Source organism: Hetaerina americana, unplaced genomic scaffold, assembly GCF_022747635.1.
Source record: "Hetaerina americana unplaced genomic scaffold, ioHetAmer1.1.p SCAF_2, whole genome shotgun sequence".
Taxonomy (NCBI): domain Eukaryota; kingdom Metazoa; phylum Arthropoda; class Insecta; order Odonata; family Calopterygidae; genus Hetaerina; species Hetaerina americana.
In genome coordinates this window covers 102751577-102767906 of record NW_027286763.1, presented here as the reverse complement: position 1 = coordinate 102767906, position 16330 = coordinate 102751577, and the positions used below count along the sequence as shown (strand labels likewise).

General features: G+C 36.3%; 1 protein-coding gene across 1 annotated transcript; it reads right to left on the bottom strand.

Moving 5' to 3' along the window:
- Nucleotides 1–1248: 1248 nt before the first annotated feature.
- Nucleotides 1249–2936, bottom strand: LOC139688195 (26S proteasome non-ATPase regulatory subunit 10-like). The gene is made up of 2 exons (XM_071585622.1): nt 2618–2936; nt 1249–1304 (listed from the first exon to the last, which is right to left on the bottom strand). The coding sequence occupies exons 1-2, from the start codon at nt 2934–2936 to the stop codon at nt 1249–1251; spliced, it is 375 nt and encodes a 124-aa protein (XP_071441723.1).
- Nucleotides 2937–16330: the final 13394 nt, after the last annotated feature.

The window sequence follows — 16330 nt, the reverse complement described above, 5'->3', positions numbered from 1 at the left end:
ATATAACTTTCAGGCATTTGTAACATATGGTAGGGGTGCAAATGCACCAACGGCCGTCTCGCCTAGACAAAGCGTGATGCAACAAATATTACTATATTTCGCGATTAAGATACCAGTTATATAAATGGCCTACCTCAATAATTCTGCTTGGAGTGGTAGGTCTCAAAGCGGTCGAAGTCCAACATCACAGTTTTCAAGGCAGTACACTGTATCTCTTCTCCTGGAATGTTTTCCTCAGACGACACACCACCTATGTGTACGAGGTTTCTATCCCATGGGAGAGTTCCTTTTGATGAAATTTTATTTAGCTAAGCGAGCCACTATCAGTAGGATGACGGCCGGACACTGGCGTAACATATTCAAGAAGCGTCCCTTTCAGACTGAAGCATTTCGTGTTTTGAGAAGAATACTTCCCCTTAGCCGTGACCTCCGACTAACTCGTGGCCAACCATCTAACCAACGAAGAGACTTCATAATGAAAGATATGTGTACATAAACGAAACTAAATGCATTCCTAAAGATCCTTCTCATTATTGACGACGGTGAAGTGTTGATAGAGATGAAAACCAGACCAAGGCCTGAGGATAAGACCTGCCGTTATTGAGAGGGGAAGGCGACTGACTGTACCCTCTTTTTTCGACGCATATGGAGGGAGGGTCAAGAGGACTATTAGGAAAGGGAAACAAGCGTTGAAAGATTTCATGAGCCATCAGGGTCCTCTAAAAGTTCTGGAAGGAGCAACATTTCCTCTATGGTATGAAGGTTGCATTCATGCATTTCTCAGTAATGAATTTTTAAAGTAAAGCGATGGGAGAGTGTGAAGGAAAATGTCAAAATTTTTGTATCCTGATAAGATTCATAATTAAATACGATGAATTAAAATAATTAGTAGTTACCATGGTACAAACCCACATTATTCCTCAATCGAGTGGTACAAAATTCGAGGACATCATGAAATAATATATTGGATTAAAAAGATAATATAACTTCATGTACATGATATCATAAAAGCCACTCATTATGAACTAGCCAGGCATCATAAATTCCACACTTGTCCAATTACTCCAAGATTTTCAACAAGTCAAAATTTGAAATACACAACGGATTTTCAATGTATAATAATAATAATTCACCACCCACCCACCTCTCGCTTACCCCTCCCCTAAATTGCTAGACCTCCTATCTTTGTCCCAACCCCCAGCCAACTTCATTACTCACTTGACATCAAACAGTGCTACATTACCGGTGTCATCTCACTGTCAAGCCCTTAGCACCCCTCCCCCACTGATGGTCACCAGCTGACCCTGAAATAATGTAATTGGAGCCTTACAAGTTTCTTATTATTGGCTTTAGGAATTAACCCTTCACATTCATTGCCAATAGCTGCCACATCTTCTTTTACAATTAAAATGTTCACTGATTTTTCTTTTTGTCATTTTTTCTTAAGATTACGTATTTTACTTATGTTTGCAAGTTTCAATTAGTTAATTGAAATTAACTTAACAGCATTTAAGTACTATGAAAAAATGGGGTCAACTAATGGGCAAAATATATAAAAAATATGGAGTTTTAAGTGCAAGTATAAATTGGCAAAAAGTTATGAACATTTTGGGTCAAACACCACACGATTATAAACAGTAATTCATTTAACATTCATTTGAGGAAGAGGAGGTATTTGGATGACAGCAAATGAAACGATAAAAAATTGAGGAAAATAATAAATTTATTATTGACCAAAGTACCTCTGCAGAAGCAAAACCTTCACAAAAGAACTATTTCATAAGCATGTATATTTCACAAATCACTTCTCTCCTAATAAATGATATTTTCATTAATAACTGTTCGAACACAGAAGAACAAATCTTCAAAGTTAAAAGAAAAAATCTAGATCCCACCAAAAAAGTTTGCTACATCTTTATAAAATAAAATCCCCCATTAAATCTGTTATACAAGATATTTGATCACATTCTTTAGAAAGAAGTTTATATTTTTGCAAACTGCAACATTCTGTAGCTGCTTCATTGATTCTTACTTGTTGCTGTTGCACATCTTACAGGGGAAATTACAAAACATTAAGAATGACTGTTAAATGCTATGACAAGGTTAAACAGTTGATCCTTCGACAGGTACTTAAATACAGTATGGGCAGAATAACAATCCAGAACAATTCTTCTTCCTTTAACATTCTCATTCGAATCATCTGATTCTGTGTACATCTTCAATCCATCCAATGTATTCAACAAGACTTCTCTTGTCACATTTCTTAAACAAAATCTTATCCTATCACGTATGAAATCTTGGTAAAGATGGAAATTAGTACAATTGAGTATTGCCAAGAGTTTATCATTAATCTTTTTGAAACCTTTATTGGTTGAGAGATATGCTGCTGATTTCAATTTCTTTGCAATCATGAAATGATGGAGTGAAAGGGATTTATAAAGCTTTAATGCTTTCATGTGAGTAACTTCACGGGTGCAGTCTTCTAGAAAATTAGATAATTCATAGTATAATGTTTTGTATGTTTTATATGGAGTTAAGTTGATAACTTTGCTGTAATGCCTATTAAAATTCTTCAGTAGGGTCATTTTAAGGAGTAGCTTATAAAAGTGTGGGTTACCTAAAGCATTATCTAAAGGTGAATTATGATTCTTATGGACATGGCGTACAGAATTTCTTATATTGATATCAGCACCATGCCATAATAGCTCTTTGATAATGTCAGTTGTGAAATCTCTTCTTTTAATGGCTAGGCTCAATGGAGTATTGCCTTTAGGGTCAGTTGTATTTACATTAGCTCCATGTTTCAAAAGCTCTCTGATGAATTCTAATCCTTTGTTGTGTGTTACAGCATCCATTAATGGAGTTCTTCCATTCCTGTCTTTCCCATTAACTGGAGCACCATGTGCCAAAAGCTCTCTGGCAATTTCTACACTCATAGTAGAACAAAGTAACTTACCCATCGCATATTTTCCTTTTCTATCATTGGTATGAAATCTGAGACTCAAAAGATGTTTAACTAGTCTAAGATCTACTAAATTGACTGCGAATTCCAAACCATGATACATCGTTATGTTTTAATATATGTCACAAGAACCTGAAAAACTTAAATTATCATTAGATAATTATAGGTAACATCTAAAATGCTTACTTATTAGTGCTTGCCTAAAATTCACATTTATGAGTCTTAAGCATAGACGTTGCTCAACTCTACATTGTCATTTCTATCGCACACTATGCTTGCATTTTACCTATTCTTTTGGCCATAAGGAATTCATTCTCATTAGATAAATAAAATAATTAAATATCATTTACCAAAATCACTGTATCAACAGATAATATCTATTTCCTCTCCCACTTTTCCTTTCACCTTTCAAGACAAGGTTTGCGCAATGAATTTTCTTCTGGCTTGTATTATCCTTCAGCCTGACAGTTGCAGCAATCACTAAAATGAGTAATAACAAGTAACAGTGCTTTCAGTTACATTTTTAACTGGCATCGTAAGTGAAGACTTGAGGAATATATAGACAACACTGTTACCATGGAAAGAAAGGTAGTGATTATGCGTATAGAAGGATATGTCCGCTAACAGCGAGCTCTCACTTCATCAGGGTATCATAGATCATGGATGATCCTTTCTCAGGCCCACATTAAAATGAACTCACATAATTTGAACAGCTACTGAAAATAAAGGAGAGGTTGGAGCAATAAAAATTGAGTCACAGTTAGTGGCCAGATATTTACCCATATAAATAAATATATATTATACATATATATATATTATTATTAGGTAATCTGCCGGTTGAGGTAGGTTTTTGGATGGACACAACAACCAAATAAACATTCTGTGACTCCTAAAAAATGTATCCAGCAACCTAGTCTACATCAGGTCCCTTTTCATCTCTGAGTACCTCCCTACTCCCCTCATCCCGTCCAACATCCCTATCCTGTTCCTGCCCTTTCCTTGTTTGCCTAACATTCCCATCTCTTTTAAAGTCTTCAACATCCCACTGCTAATCAATACACCCCTCATCCATTTTTCCTGCCTCCATAGGATTTCTCCCAACAAACCCCTCTCTTCGCCCACCATACCAAGTACTTCCTTATTTGTTTTCTTCTCTGTAGTTCCACACGAAAACGATTTATTCACACGACCCGGGTTTCGAAGTAAAACTTCATCATCAGATGAAGTTTTACTTCGAAACCCGGGTCGTGTGAATAAATCGTTTTCGTGTGGAACTACAAAGTTAGTCCTTTCATTTATTTATAATGAATCGGTTCCATAAAGTTACGCCAGAAACCATTAATTGTTTTCTTCTCGGTCCATTTCGTCTTCTCCATTCTTCCCCACACCCACATTTCAAAATCCTCTAATATACGTCTATCCTCCTGCTTCAATTACCAGGTTTCCATGCCGAGCATTGCTATGCTCCATATGAAAGTTTTTACAAGTCTTTTCTTAACATCCTTACTCAACGTCCCTGCCATCAACTTCCTCCTCTTTGTGAAAGCCTCTTTCCCCAGCGCAATTCTTCTCCTTATGCCCTTACTACTTTGACCGTGTTGGTCAAAAACACTACCGAGATACGTTAACTGTTCTACCTGTCCTAGTTTTTGCCCACCTATTTCAATTTAAAAGCTTAGCCTTTTTCTTTTTGGAAAATCGAATAACCTTTGTTTTATTAATATTGATTCTCATCCCATACCTGTCGCACTGAATTTCCAATGCACTAAGCAATGCTTGCAACCCCTTGGCTGGCTGACAAACTAAAGCTTGGTCATCAGCAAACCTAACTGATTTTACGAATTCCCCGCCCACTTTCATTCCTACATCCAGTTTTTCCCATGCCTCTTTAATCATTTCTTCTGCATAGGGGTTGAACAGCAATGGTGATAATGGGCAACCCTGCCTTACACCTCTTCCTAAAACTGCTCATCCGGACTCCCCGTTTCCTACCCGCACCCGAGCAGTATGAGACTATATGAGAGTATATGTACAGGTTGCTGATTAGCCTCATGTCCCTCCAATCCATTCTTATTTTCTCCAATATACTCATCAGCCTTTCCCAAATCATGCTATCAAATGCTTTTTCGAAATCTACAAAACAGGCTAAGCACATCCAGATTGCATTCCTTATTCCTCTCGATCAGTGACCTCATTACTGCAATGGCATCACGTGCACCTCTCCCCTTCCTAAACCCAAACTGACCATCCCCTAAGCAATCATTTGTCCTACTCTCCATCCTTTTGTTGATGATCCTAAGAACAACTCCAGTTGCAAGGGATATCAAACCCACTGTTCTGCAGTCCTCACATGATGTAGCCTTTACCCCCTTCGGAATAGGGACTAACACTGATCTCACAAAGTCTTCCAGTCAGATTCCTTCCTCATAGATACCACGAATCAATCTATATAGCCAGTACATCCCACATTTTCCCAAACATTTCAGTAGTTTCGTAGGAATGTTATCTACCCCCACGGCCATATTCAGTTTCATCTCTCTTAATGTCCTTTCTAGCTCATCGTCGAGTATGTCTGGACCTAAGGTATCTTCATCTATGTAATGGTCCTTTTCAATGTCTAACTTTGTTGGCCTAAGTTCTTTACTATACAGCTCCTCTATATATTCCTTCCATCTCTCTTGGATCTTTTCTATGTCAACTATTATCTTACCCACCTTATCTCTAACTTTTAGCGTAGATCTTTCCTTCTTACTTCCCAATTAAGATTTAACCTCCCTGTATAGCACACCAATTTCCCCCTTCCTCTGCAAACTTTCCATATCCTCGCACTGCATCTTCCACCATGCTTCTTTTACTTTATTTGTTGCCCGCCTCAATTTATTATACTCTTTGTGTTTCATTTTGCCTAACTCTGGGTTTACATTCTACCATTTTCTTCTCTAATTCATCTTTGCAAGAATCTCGTCTATGATCCATGGTTTCCTTGTTCTTTTCCCGCTAACGGTTCCTAGAGTGTCCTTTGTGGCTTTTGATACCCCTTTCTTGATACAATCTCATTTTTCTTTGATAGTACTAAGCTCTTCACCTTCCTCCATGGTTTTCTCTACAGCCTGCTGGTACTCCTTCCTTTTCAATTCAATTAATTCTTCTACATTCCATTTTCTGACCCACCGCCCCTGCCTTATCTTTTTGAAATGGAAGCTACATTTCATAACAAATAAATTGTGGTATGAATCCGCATCTGCTCCTGGGAAGCTGTGCAAATTGATTACACTGCTCCTATATCTGTCCATAATCTTATCTAACTGATACCTCTCTGAGTCACCTGGCATTCTCCATGTATAGCTAAGCCTTTTGTGCTATCTTAACCAAGTGTTGGTGATGATTAACCCCTGTCGCCTAGAGAACACAATTGCTTTCTCCCAGTGGTTATTCCTTGTACCTAAACCGTAGTTCCCCACCTCATTACCATCCCTTCTATTGCCTACCGCTGCATTTCAACCTCCCATCATTATCAAATGTCTCCCTGCAAGAAAACTCGTGATTATATCCTCCAACTGATCATATATTCTGTCGAATTCTTCCTCCTAATGATTGCTTGGTGGCATATATTCCTGAGCAATGACCATGTTTTTTGGTTTTATTTTTATTTCTACTAGTAATACTCTATCTGTTGCTCGCCCTATGTTTATTATGCTTCTTCCTACCTTTTTTTCATTATTAAGGCAACCCCTTGTTGGCTCTTGTCTCCTCTGCTGTATATTACTCTATGACTATCACTCCAGTAATCCCCACTATACATCTCATAGACCTAAATATCTATATTTCCTCTTACCTTCTCACACTTTATATTCCCTACTTTTCCGGCCCACAACATTGTCTTAACATTCCAAGTTTTTATTCTAATTAATTTGGTCTTTTTTTCTTCATATTCTGTTCTGTTGATTTTGGTTTGCAAGGTTTTTGGGATATGACAACCATGGAAGCCTTGCCCCTCCAGCTGTCGGGCATGACACTCGGTGAATCGGGCAGAGTCCCATTGTTGCAAGGACTAATATTTTCTATACTGTCTATCATAAATTTCTTGGGAATATTAATTGAGCTGTTATCCCCTAGCCTTCCTCAATCGTGTTTTTAACATGACACCATCACTCAATTACTCCCGCCAGCTAGACTCTAGGGGGTTATCAGATTGCACAAGCCTCTCCACCACATCAAGATTGTAATCCATAGGAGAGTTATCACTGATAACTACATTAATATCACCCACGAAATAATATTATTTAAGCTGCATTTCATATTTTGAATAGCTACTTTCAGTTCCCTTATTTTGATATGACCAATGCATTGTCAGCACACAATGTCATCTCACAGAAATGAGAGCAACTGAGATAGTTGGACATATAGTTCTATGACATAATCTTCACGAAATAATAATTTTTGATTTTATTGGCTTCCATTTTAACCTTAAAAATTTAGAAAACTGAGCATTGGTGGGTCCAAGGACTCATATACAGACTCATATACTGTGACCCACTGAATGAGAAGCATTTTGAAGGACTATAAATGTCATTGCTGTGATGAGCTTCCTCATGATTCTACCTCTGACACTTTTTCCTGCTAGCTCAATAACATTTAATTTCTTTGAAAACCAAATTGAAAATTTTCATCAATTAATTCTTATGCTCTTATCTAGAAAACCAACAACATTATAATTTATAAATACTTATGAAATCCCTGTTTGCAAACAGCTCTAATTGCAGCTTCTTCTAAACCAGTATGGATAATTGCAAAGGATATTGAATGTATTACAATATCTTTTCACACTTGTATTATATTAGAGTATATTTTCAGAACCATTTCCTAATTCTATAATGCCCAGGGGGATCAATATAGATTTTATTAATAATATTAGAAATTCCACCATCAGTTGCTGAATAATAGTAATGAAAATTACAATCATAATAATATTGATAATATCCCTGCCATTATATTCCAATTCCCCGTGGGAGGAAAGAAATTTTGTTTGGACTTGTCACAAAATCCAATCTGAACCTACATGAAGGCAATGCCGAGTAATAGACATGAGTATGTTTTGTATTTTCCTCTCTCAGGTGGAGCAAGTAACAACACTAGAGCCCACGTAAGGTACGAGACTAGGATTTATTTACATACAGGTATAACACTTTGAAAATGGGGAGCCATTCCCTAACAAGGGCATGCTATGCCTTATGCTTAAGGATGCCATTATGGCTTCAGCATGTGAAATAGCTTCAGAAGCTATTCTGTAAAAGTAGCTGATGTATTTTTTGGATGCTGTCAGATTGCCGGGCTGCCAAACTTGCAACAGAATCGCCATTATTTGTCAAAATCATCATGCAGCATATAGGGACGTTGGATAAAATTAAGGGGTCATGCATTATTGAAGCGGGGCTTACCATAATAATGTAATGCTGGACTTCAGGTTGTATTTTGTTAGAAGGAGCAAGTAAATGCATCATTTTACAGATATCTAAACTGTGCCCATTCCAAAACCTACCTTAACCACTGGATTATCAATAGTAATAATGAATACTACACTGTATAACTCTATACCTATGTCAACAATTTCAGGCATACCTTATGATATGATCTGATCTCAACTTTCAACTCATAAATGCAGCATGTTAATGAGGATATTCTTTAGTAAATGACAATTTGCAACATCAACACTACAGAAGATTATTTTTTAACATTAGGGAAATTAGATTGTAATATAGCACCCTTTCATATTTTGTGGAATGAATTTTGAATTCTATTATTGGATTGTGTTGAATGAATGGCATCAGGTAACTTACAAATCATGGAATAACCCCAATGGTACAAAAAATATGTATACTTTTCAATATAGTGATGTTGCAGCAGCTCAGGGAGACAAACGGTTCAAGAGGAAACCCTTCATATTTGCTTATAGTTCTGTCTCTTTTAATAGTCTTTGTGGGCAATAAAGGTCAATTATCACCTCTATGTAAAATGTTCAAAGTAATTAAAGTTGGAAATACAAGGAGCTATTCAAGTAAATACATGAGTCATTGTGCAAAAAAAATAATAGTAATAAATTTTAAAAGTGCCATAAGAGTGAAAAACCACATTTTTTCCGATGGACGTGTTTCCTCGCACAAAGAAAAGATTAAAATACCAATTATGACATGAAATTATGACAACCATTTGCAGGGTGTATGGCAGGATATGTAAAGTCGTGTAAATTTAGTCAGGTGATTTGTCTGTGACCAGTAATTGTTCCCAGTAACCTAAACTCCTTCCCATTTCATCATGAATCAGCACGATAATGTAATATTTTCTCTTCACATCACAACAGACACCTCGAGATTACTGTATATTGCCTGATTTTCAGCTCTATCCACTCCCAAATAAATTACGTAGATAGTCACGTGCATATGCTGAAAAAAAATTACGAAGCGACAGTAATGAGGAAAACGATGAAGGTACTTGGTAATAGAAGAAGTTGGTAATTGCTTTCACATTTTAACTCAATTAACTTAAAAACACAGATTTTCTCTCCAAAAGTTCCGATCAAGAAAAATGGCGTCAATCATTGATTGATATCCCGAGTTGGGTAATAATTATATGTTTCAAGGTATTTATTATCCCACCCAATAATCATGGGCGACGCTGTTTAGGGATGACGGTAATATCGACGGCCGTCCGGCATCATTCCCCTCGAGATATCGCCAATTTCGCAACAGAATGATGGTCCTAGGCAACTAAAATCTAGTCTCAAGATTACCAGTATTGCCAAGTGATCAGAAGCAGGAAACAGATATTTAGGCAACGGCGTAAAATAGGAGGTGGAATTACAGTTTGGAACTCTTTCTCACAGAGCAATCACAAAATAACCATATACCATTGCAAATATTTATTTAAATAATTATCATTAAGTATTAAAGAAACAGTTATTTTCAATTACCTCAAATTTGAAGGCCGATATTTCACTGCTCTCGGCGAATTCACACCGACTGCCGTGGAGTATTCTTCATACGAATCACACAGTTCCTCAACGTAATATCCTAGATCGAACTTTACGACAAAACATGTAATATCATTTTAATGCTCGAATAATGAAATATAAATTTCACCGCGCCCCCGTTTTCACTAACGGCAAACTAGCCTTGGCCAAATCCAATTCCTAATACAAAATCAATTGCCACGTATTAAAAAAATAAACTATTATTGAGTTAAATAAAAGCATTCAGTTAATGACAGGGACCCACATTATTTATTAATTAAACGCGATTTTATAGTGTCACTTACCTTCCAGGACAGACGTCGTGTTGTCTCACCATTAGGGAATTCCTTCTGAAATGCGCCACTCTACAAGCAATGGCAATCGTAGGATAGCGCGAGGCAGGGTTGCCAAATGAAATAAAACTCGGAGCGCAGACAGGCTGAGTAGGGGTTGGGGAAGGTCGTTGGACGGCTGAAGTGGCAATGGAAATACCAATAGCAAACTTCGTAACATAAATCGAAATTTATAAGTGTATCATATATATATTATATATATCGCTTTCTGTCAGAAATGATGTTGCACAAGGCAGTCAATAACTCGACATCTTTTACGCGCAATATCCCTTATGTAGTCCGAAGATAGACAAGAGAACGGAAATATTAACGTGAGCGGCGAACATCAATCCCAGAGGTTTTAATGACTGATGGAGGAAAACAACTCCTCCTTGAACAAGTTTGAGATGTTCTTTGTCAAAAAATCCATTTTAAGAAATTTTTATAAGAAGCATTAGGGAATGTGGGTAGCCTGAACCGGCGTGGATGGTCGCGGGTTATTTTTTACTACACTCACACGTCATCCAATAAGCTACAGCTGAGGTAAATGGCAGGTGGTGATTTGCACCTGGAATGGACCTTCAACAATTGTTCATTAAATGGCTGTACCCAAAAATAAAGAATTTTACATATGCAAGAAGTTTTTGCAACAAATTACATGCACTACTATTATCATTAAATACATTTCTGAGCGTTTGAGATAAACTGATTGGAAAAGGAACAACAAAATAAGGGTAGATATACGTATTAATGGTCACACAGTTGGTTAGCTTACACAAAAATACATAAATTTTATTTCTTTGCGCAGGCTTTTCAAGTCACTCTCGTTCGATATCTTACTTTGAAAAATAAAATCTTACCGTAAAACTGTCGGCGCCACACCTCATCCCTCTACTCTTTTTTTCGTAATCAAAGGACTGACAGAACTCATGATTAATGCCAGACCTTTTCTTTATTAACTTTTAACGCTCGCTCGGCGATTTCGTGTCTTTGCACGGAGAATTATTTCTGGCGATGAGGTCACTTCTTACCCCGCACTGTTGCCAAACGCAGTTTGGACAGGATTTGAGGAAAGGGGGGACGAGGGCAGGGTTTGAGTTGGTTCGGGATTGAGACAGAATTGACATGGATTAGGCGAAACAGCAGTGATTTAGGGCACCCTTTTGCTTTACAAGAAGTAGACTGTGGCGTAGTGGACGAGGATTTAGATTCCAACGCAATTCTGAGAACTTGTAGCAAAGATCGAAAGCTCTGATGAATGGGAAAAAAAGAACACATTACAAAAAGGAATAGAAAAACCTTGTTAAACATGATTAGTGTCCTGGTCGTGGGAACCTGCGTCGTTTTGAAGTCCAACATTGACATTAGGGCTAATAATGTTCCAAATAATTCCATGTTAATTGGCTGAGACGTTGAACACAGTTCTCTGTACTTCTTTCGGACGAAAATATGAGACTTCATGTGTTTAACACCTAAATTCTTTCCGGTAACCTTTCATTCACTCCATACGCATTGTCCCCTCCTGCAGCTTTTATGTCCATCGTTCTATCAACCATCACTGTCGCTTTTGTAAGCGTGGAACGGGGAGTCGAGCTAAGAGCCTGCCAATTGCATCAGCATTTTTATTCATGCGAAACGATGACGCTCAGTTGGAGCTGTATTTGTAAAGTAAAAATCTTTAGACGTCTCTCCTCTGCCACCGAGTGGAGACGGGAGTCATGTTCAGGTAAAATTATTCTGGTGTGTATTCACCACCTGCCAAACACCTTGGCGGTGGCTTGCAGGGTATAGTAGAAGGTTATTAATCACGGAAAAATCAGCACGCTTTCCCAAAAGGTAGATCCTGCGAGACACAACTTGCGCTTATTGTTCATGATATTCTTATTTTGGGAGAAAGCAATGTTCCAGGGGAAGTGATTTTTCTATATTTTATGTACCTCATAGCCAACTACTCGCTACGCTAAAAGCATATGACATAGATAAAAATACCAGGGATTGGACACTTTTCACTTTGTCGGTTTTTATGAGAGTAGTGATAGATGGAGTTAGCTGAAATGCAGCAGAAGTTACTTCAGGAGTTCCCCAGGGAATTTTAATCAGATTTCTTTCATTCCTACTTTACATTAACGATATTGACTTTGGGGTTACCATTATGGCTGTGTGCATTGGAAATTCAGTACATTTCATATGGGATGAAATAAAACGTTAATAAAACAAAAGTTCATGTGGTTTCTAATAAAGGGAAAGGCTAAGTTAAGTATTCTAATTGGAGTTCATAAACTAGGGGAAGTGGAACAGTTAACATATCTATTGTCTCAGGCAAAGAATTTTTCAAAAAGGGGAGGGAATTTATGACAGGAACTTAGAGTAAGGATATTGGGAAAAGGCTTGTGAAAACTTTGATAAGAAGCCTGGTTACGTACCTCATGGAAAAATGGTCATTGAAGCAGGATGATAAACATCCATAAGTAAGCATGTGCTGAAGGGTGGAAAAGGTGTAGTGGACAAAATGGAAAAAAATGGGATTTGTCGCAAAACCATTTATCACCTCATATCCAATTAAACTTTGCCCTGGCCAGTAGATTACTAAATCATAATAGTTGTAAATCTTCTTATTAAAATGGTTGCATATGATACATATGTATCATATGAAACCATTTTTATGTATCATAGGTAACCATTGCTTGTGTATCGTTGTCTAGACTTATGTCTACCCAAAACCTGCCTTAATCGGTGGATTACCTATATAAATTATACATATATCCCCATATTTATTCGATAAATCTCTAGCAATTGAGAAAATATATATGTTGACGCATGGTGATAAATGATTATTTATTTGAAATATGTTCCATCATCATTGTACTTCAAAGTAATAATTATTGCCATTTACTCCTCATTTTGGATTTACTCCGTTTCTACTTCTGAGTAAAGGCAGTGATTTGAACCCCCAATAAAGGCACTCAATCATGTAAAATATTCTTATATTTTCCAACTAAAAATATTAAATTTTTTTACACACAGCACACTGTACAAGATTCTAAAAGACTGCAGTGCCTCATCATTTTATTCCAAATTTCCAGTGATGGAACTGAGAGTTATAAAAACGATTCATTTATCCACCTATATTCATATTAAGCCAAGTCCAAAATTTTAGACATGCTTCCAATGTCTTCAAAATAAACAAATTATTTTTTTACCCTACAGTATGCTATCTTAGGAAAGTATTTTATGCCAAGGAAATGCACAGCATTGCCCATTCTAAGGTATCAGATAACCTAAACATGCACACAACCAAGCTCAATACCCAATAAACTGGATCATTTCCAGAGAAGGAGGTCTGACTAGTGTCAGTGAACATGCATTTAAACGGAACGGGCAATCTGATTGAATATTTCTGTTGACTCTTTAGATACTTTAATGCCTTGTAATTTGTTAGAATTGAACTTTTTAACATTTATAACCATAATATTGCAAAAATCCATGTTCAAAAGTTTACTTTGTGACAAAAATAGAGCTTATAAGAAGCAAAATATTACACTGAACATGCAGACACATTACTCATAGCACGAAGGGCAAATTTTTACTTGTGAATTATTAGAGCAAACTTATTATCCCTCCATTTATTGGTATGTGATGTACTCACACAACATCTCAAGTAAGCTACAATATACTACCTTGTGCAGATCAATATCAATCAGCTGAAAGGGAGAATGAACCAGGTTTTCAAGGGGATACCTTGGCTAATGAGGCATACACTGGAAACTAAGTCACATTACCAAAGCAGATGTGAAGCACTCATTTTGGCTGCCCTCATGTATCAGCTATTCAATAGATGAAGGAAAGGATGTTGATGAAGTAATCATTGATTTCTTGGCAGTTTGCTACAAATTGACATCAATCTCCTTGGTGACTGCATTACATATAATAATATGGGCATTAAAGTTAGTAAGAGTGAGCATTTACATTTTTTTTGTAAATATTTCTAATTAAAAGAATGCACAAAAAGATATGTACACCCTCTTTGGAGAAATAATACCATGAAGCAGTCATAGTAAATATTTAGGTGTTTAATTATCAAAGGATCTTGGGGGGGGAGGCCCAAGTAGATCATGTGACAGGGAAGGCATTTGAAGTACTTTATTGTGTAATAAGAAATTTAAAAGGAAGTAGAGTAGCCACAAAAGGGAAGGCATAAACAGTATTTGTTATCCCTATCCTTGAATACTTTTCCATAGTATGGCATCCATATAAGATGGGACATGATAAAAAAATAGAAAAACTCCAAAGAAAGGCAATAAGATATATAATCGAAAGGTACGAAAAAACAGATGGTGTCACGGAAATGTTAGAAATACGGAAATGGGAGAGTTTGAAAAATAGAAGAAAAAGGAGTAGGATAGGCATGACGCATAGGATTTATAAAAATGACAGCATGGGAAGATTTATGGAAAGAGATAGAAAAACCAAACTTCAAGGGAAAAAACAACCACAGTTTTAAAATATAATGAGATCACAAGAAAAAATTTGAAAAAATACTTTTTTTTTAAACAGAACTATTGTTGAATGAAATGAAATCAGCAGCCTGGAGGTTTGTTTGAACCCTTTCCATCCAATTTCAGGGGTGTTAAGATTAAGTGTAAAGCAGCCTCTGGGTGATAATCTTCATTGATCAGTTATTATTATACTAATGTACTAATTAGAAATATTGTTTGTATGTGATGTGGACCACGTGAGAAGTTAAATGGCAAAAGTGAATGATGTGTTAATGGTGTGTGACTATGGACAGAGGGCGGCAATGGACGTAGCATGGTAGATATGGTGTTTAAATAGCCCATGTTTGATGGTAAAGGCGTGGTTGGTAATATTTAAGTGTCATTGTATAGAAGAGCATTTTGTCTCATATCTGTTCTTCTTGTGTGTGTATGGGTAGGAGTGACCGTTGACAAGAGTTGACCATTGCCACCAGGACATAATGCAAATAGGTTGACCTTGAAATACAAATTTCGAAGAAAAAAATGACTGGTGGCCAACAAATATTTTTACCTACATGGACTTTGACTTTGCTGTAATAACAATTGAGGTTGACATTAAGGCACATAATTTTAAAAAAGGATTGCTTAATCACAAAGAAAAAAAATAATATATATTAAGCAGTTGATTCTTTCTTTCAATTTTAAAGGGTTTCATGGAAGAAGGGACCATTTGGTCTCAATGCTGCCCAAATAAAGACCACTCTTTCTATCTATCAATTCTCTTATTAATATTTCATACAAATTTTTAAAATAAAATACAAATATAGCTTAGATTCAGTACCTCACAACAAAAAATTAACATATCACATTCCTTTATATTGACTTACACTGCATGTCTAGCAATATATAACAGGTTAATACTATCACACGTACAAAGAAAAACATACTATTGCATGCATATAGATTATGTATGTCAATTTTAATTAGGTATGTATTAATGTTTTATATTCACTTTAATAAGAAGACACATACATGTATAAAACTTGGGTTCAGTTAGTCAAAACAAAACCTTGACATATTTGATTCCTTTGTATTGACTTGCACTGCATGAATAGCAGTGGAGAACACACCAATACAATAACATGTAGGAATGGAAAAATCTCTAAGAGCATCTGACATAAAATAATTTTATCCATTCTTTTTTATGAAAAAAGGCAAAAATAAATATCTTTCGGGCTGCAAAAATGAAATTATAAAAAATTGTGGGAGAAGCAGTAATTTCATTACTGGTAAATGCTAAATTAAGACTTCATTCTTCTGTTTATACAAATACAATTATGCAAAGTGAAGAAAAACATATAGTATGTAATATGCAATTATCCTCCAGTAAATAAATGATAATAAGCAGTATCCCACAATAAAGAGTATAAGCATTGAATGTCCCATTGAGAACATCAATAATTCCTTCCAATAATAACTATCTTCCATAAAACCTCTGAAACACAAAATTCTTTCCCACTGATATTCATAAGAGGGAAATATTTTATCTCTTTCA

Bases quoted from the DNA above. Each gene is read 5' to 3' on its own strand.
- LOC139688195 (XM_071585622.1), bottom strand. From the start codon at position 2,936: ATGAGTGTAGAAATTGCCAGAGAGCTTTTGGCACATGGTGCTCCAGTT. The intron at 1,305-2,617 runs GTAACCCACACT...ACATTATTTCAG, and splicing joins ACCTTTAGATAATGCTTTAG to GGTCAGCTGGTGACCATCAG.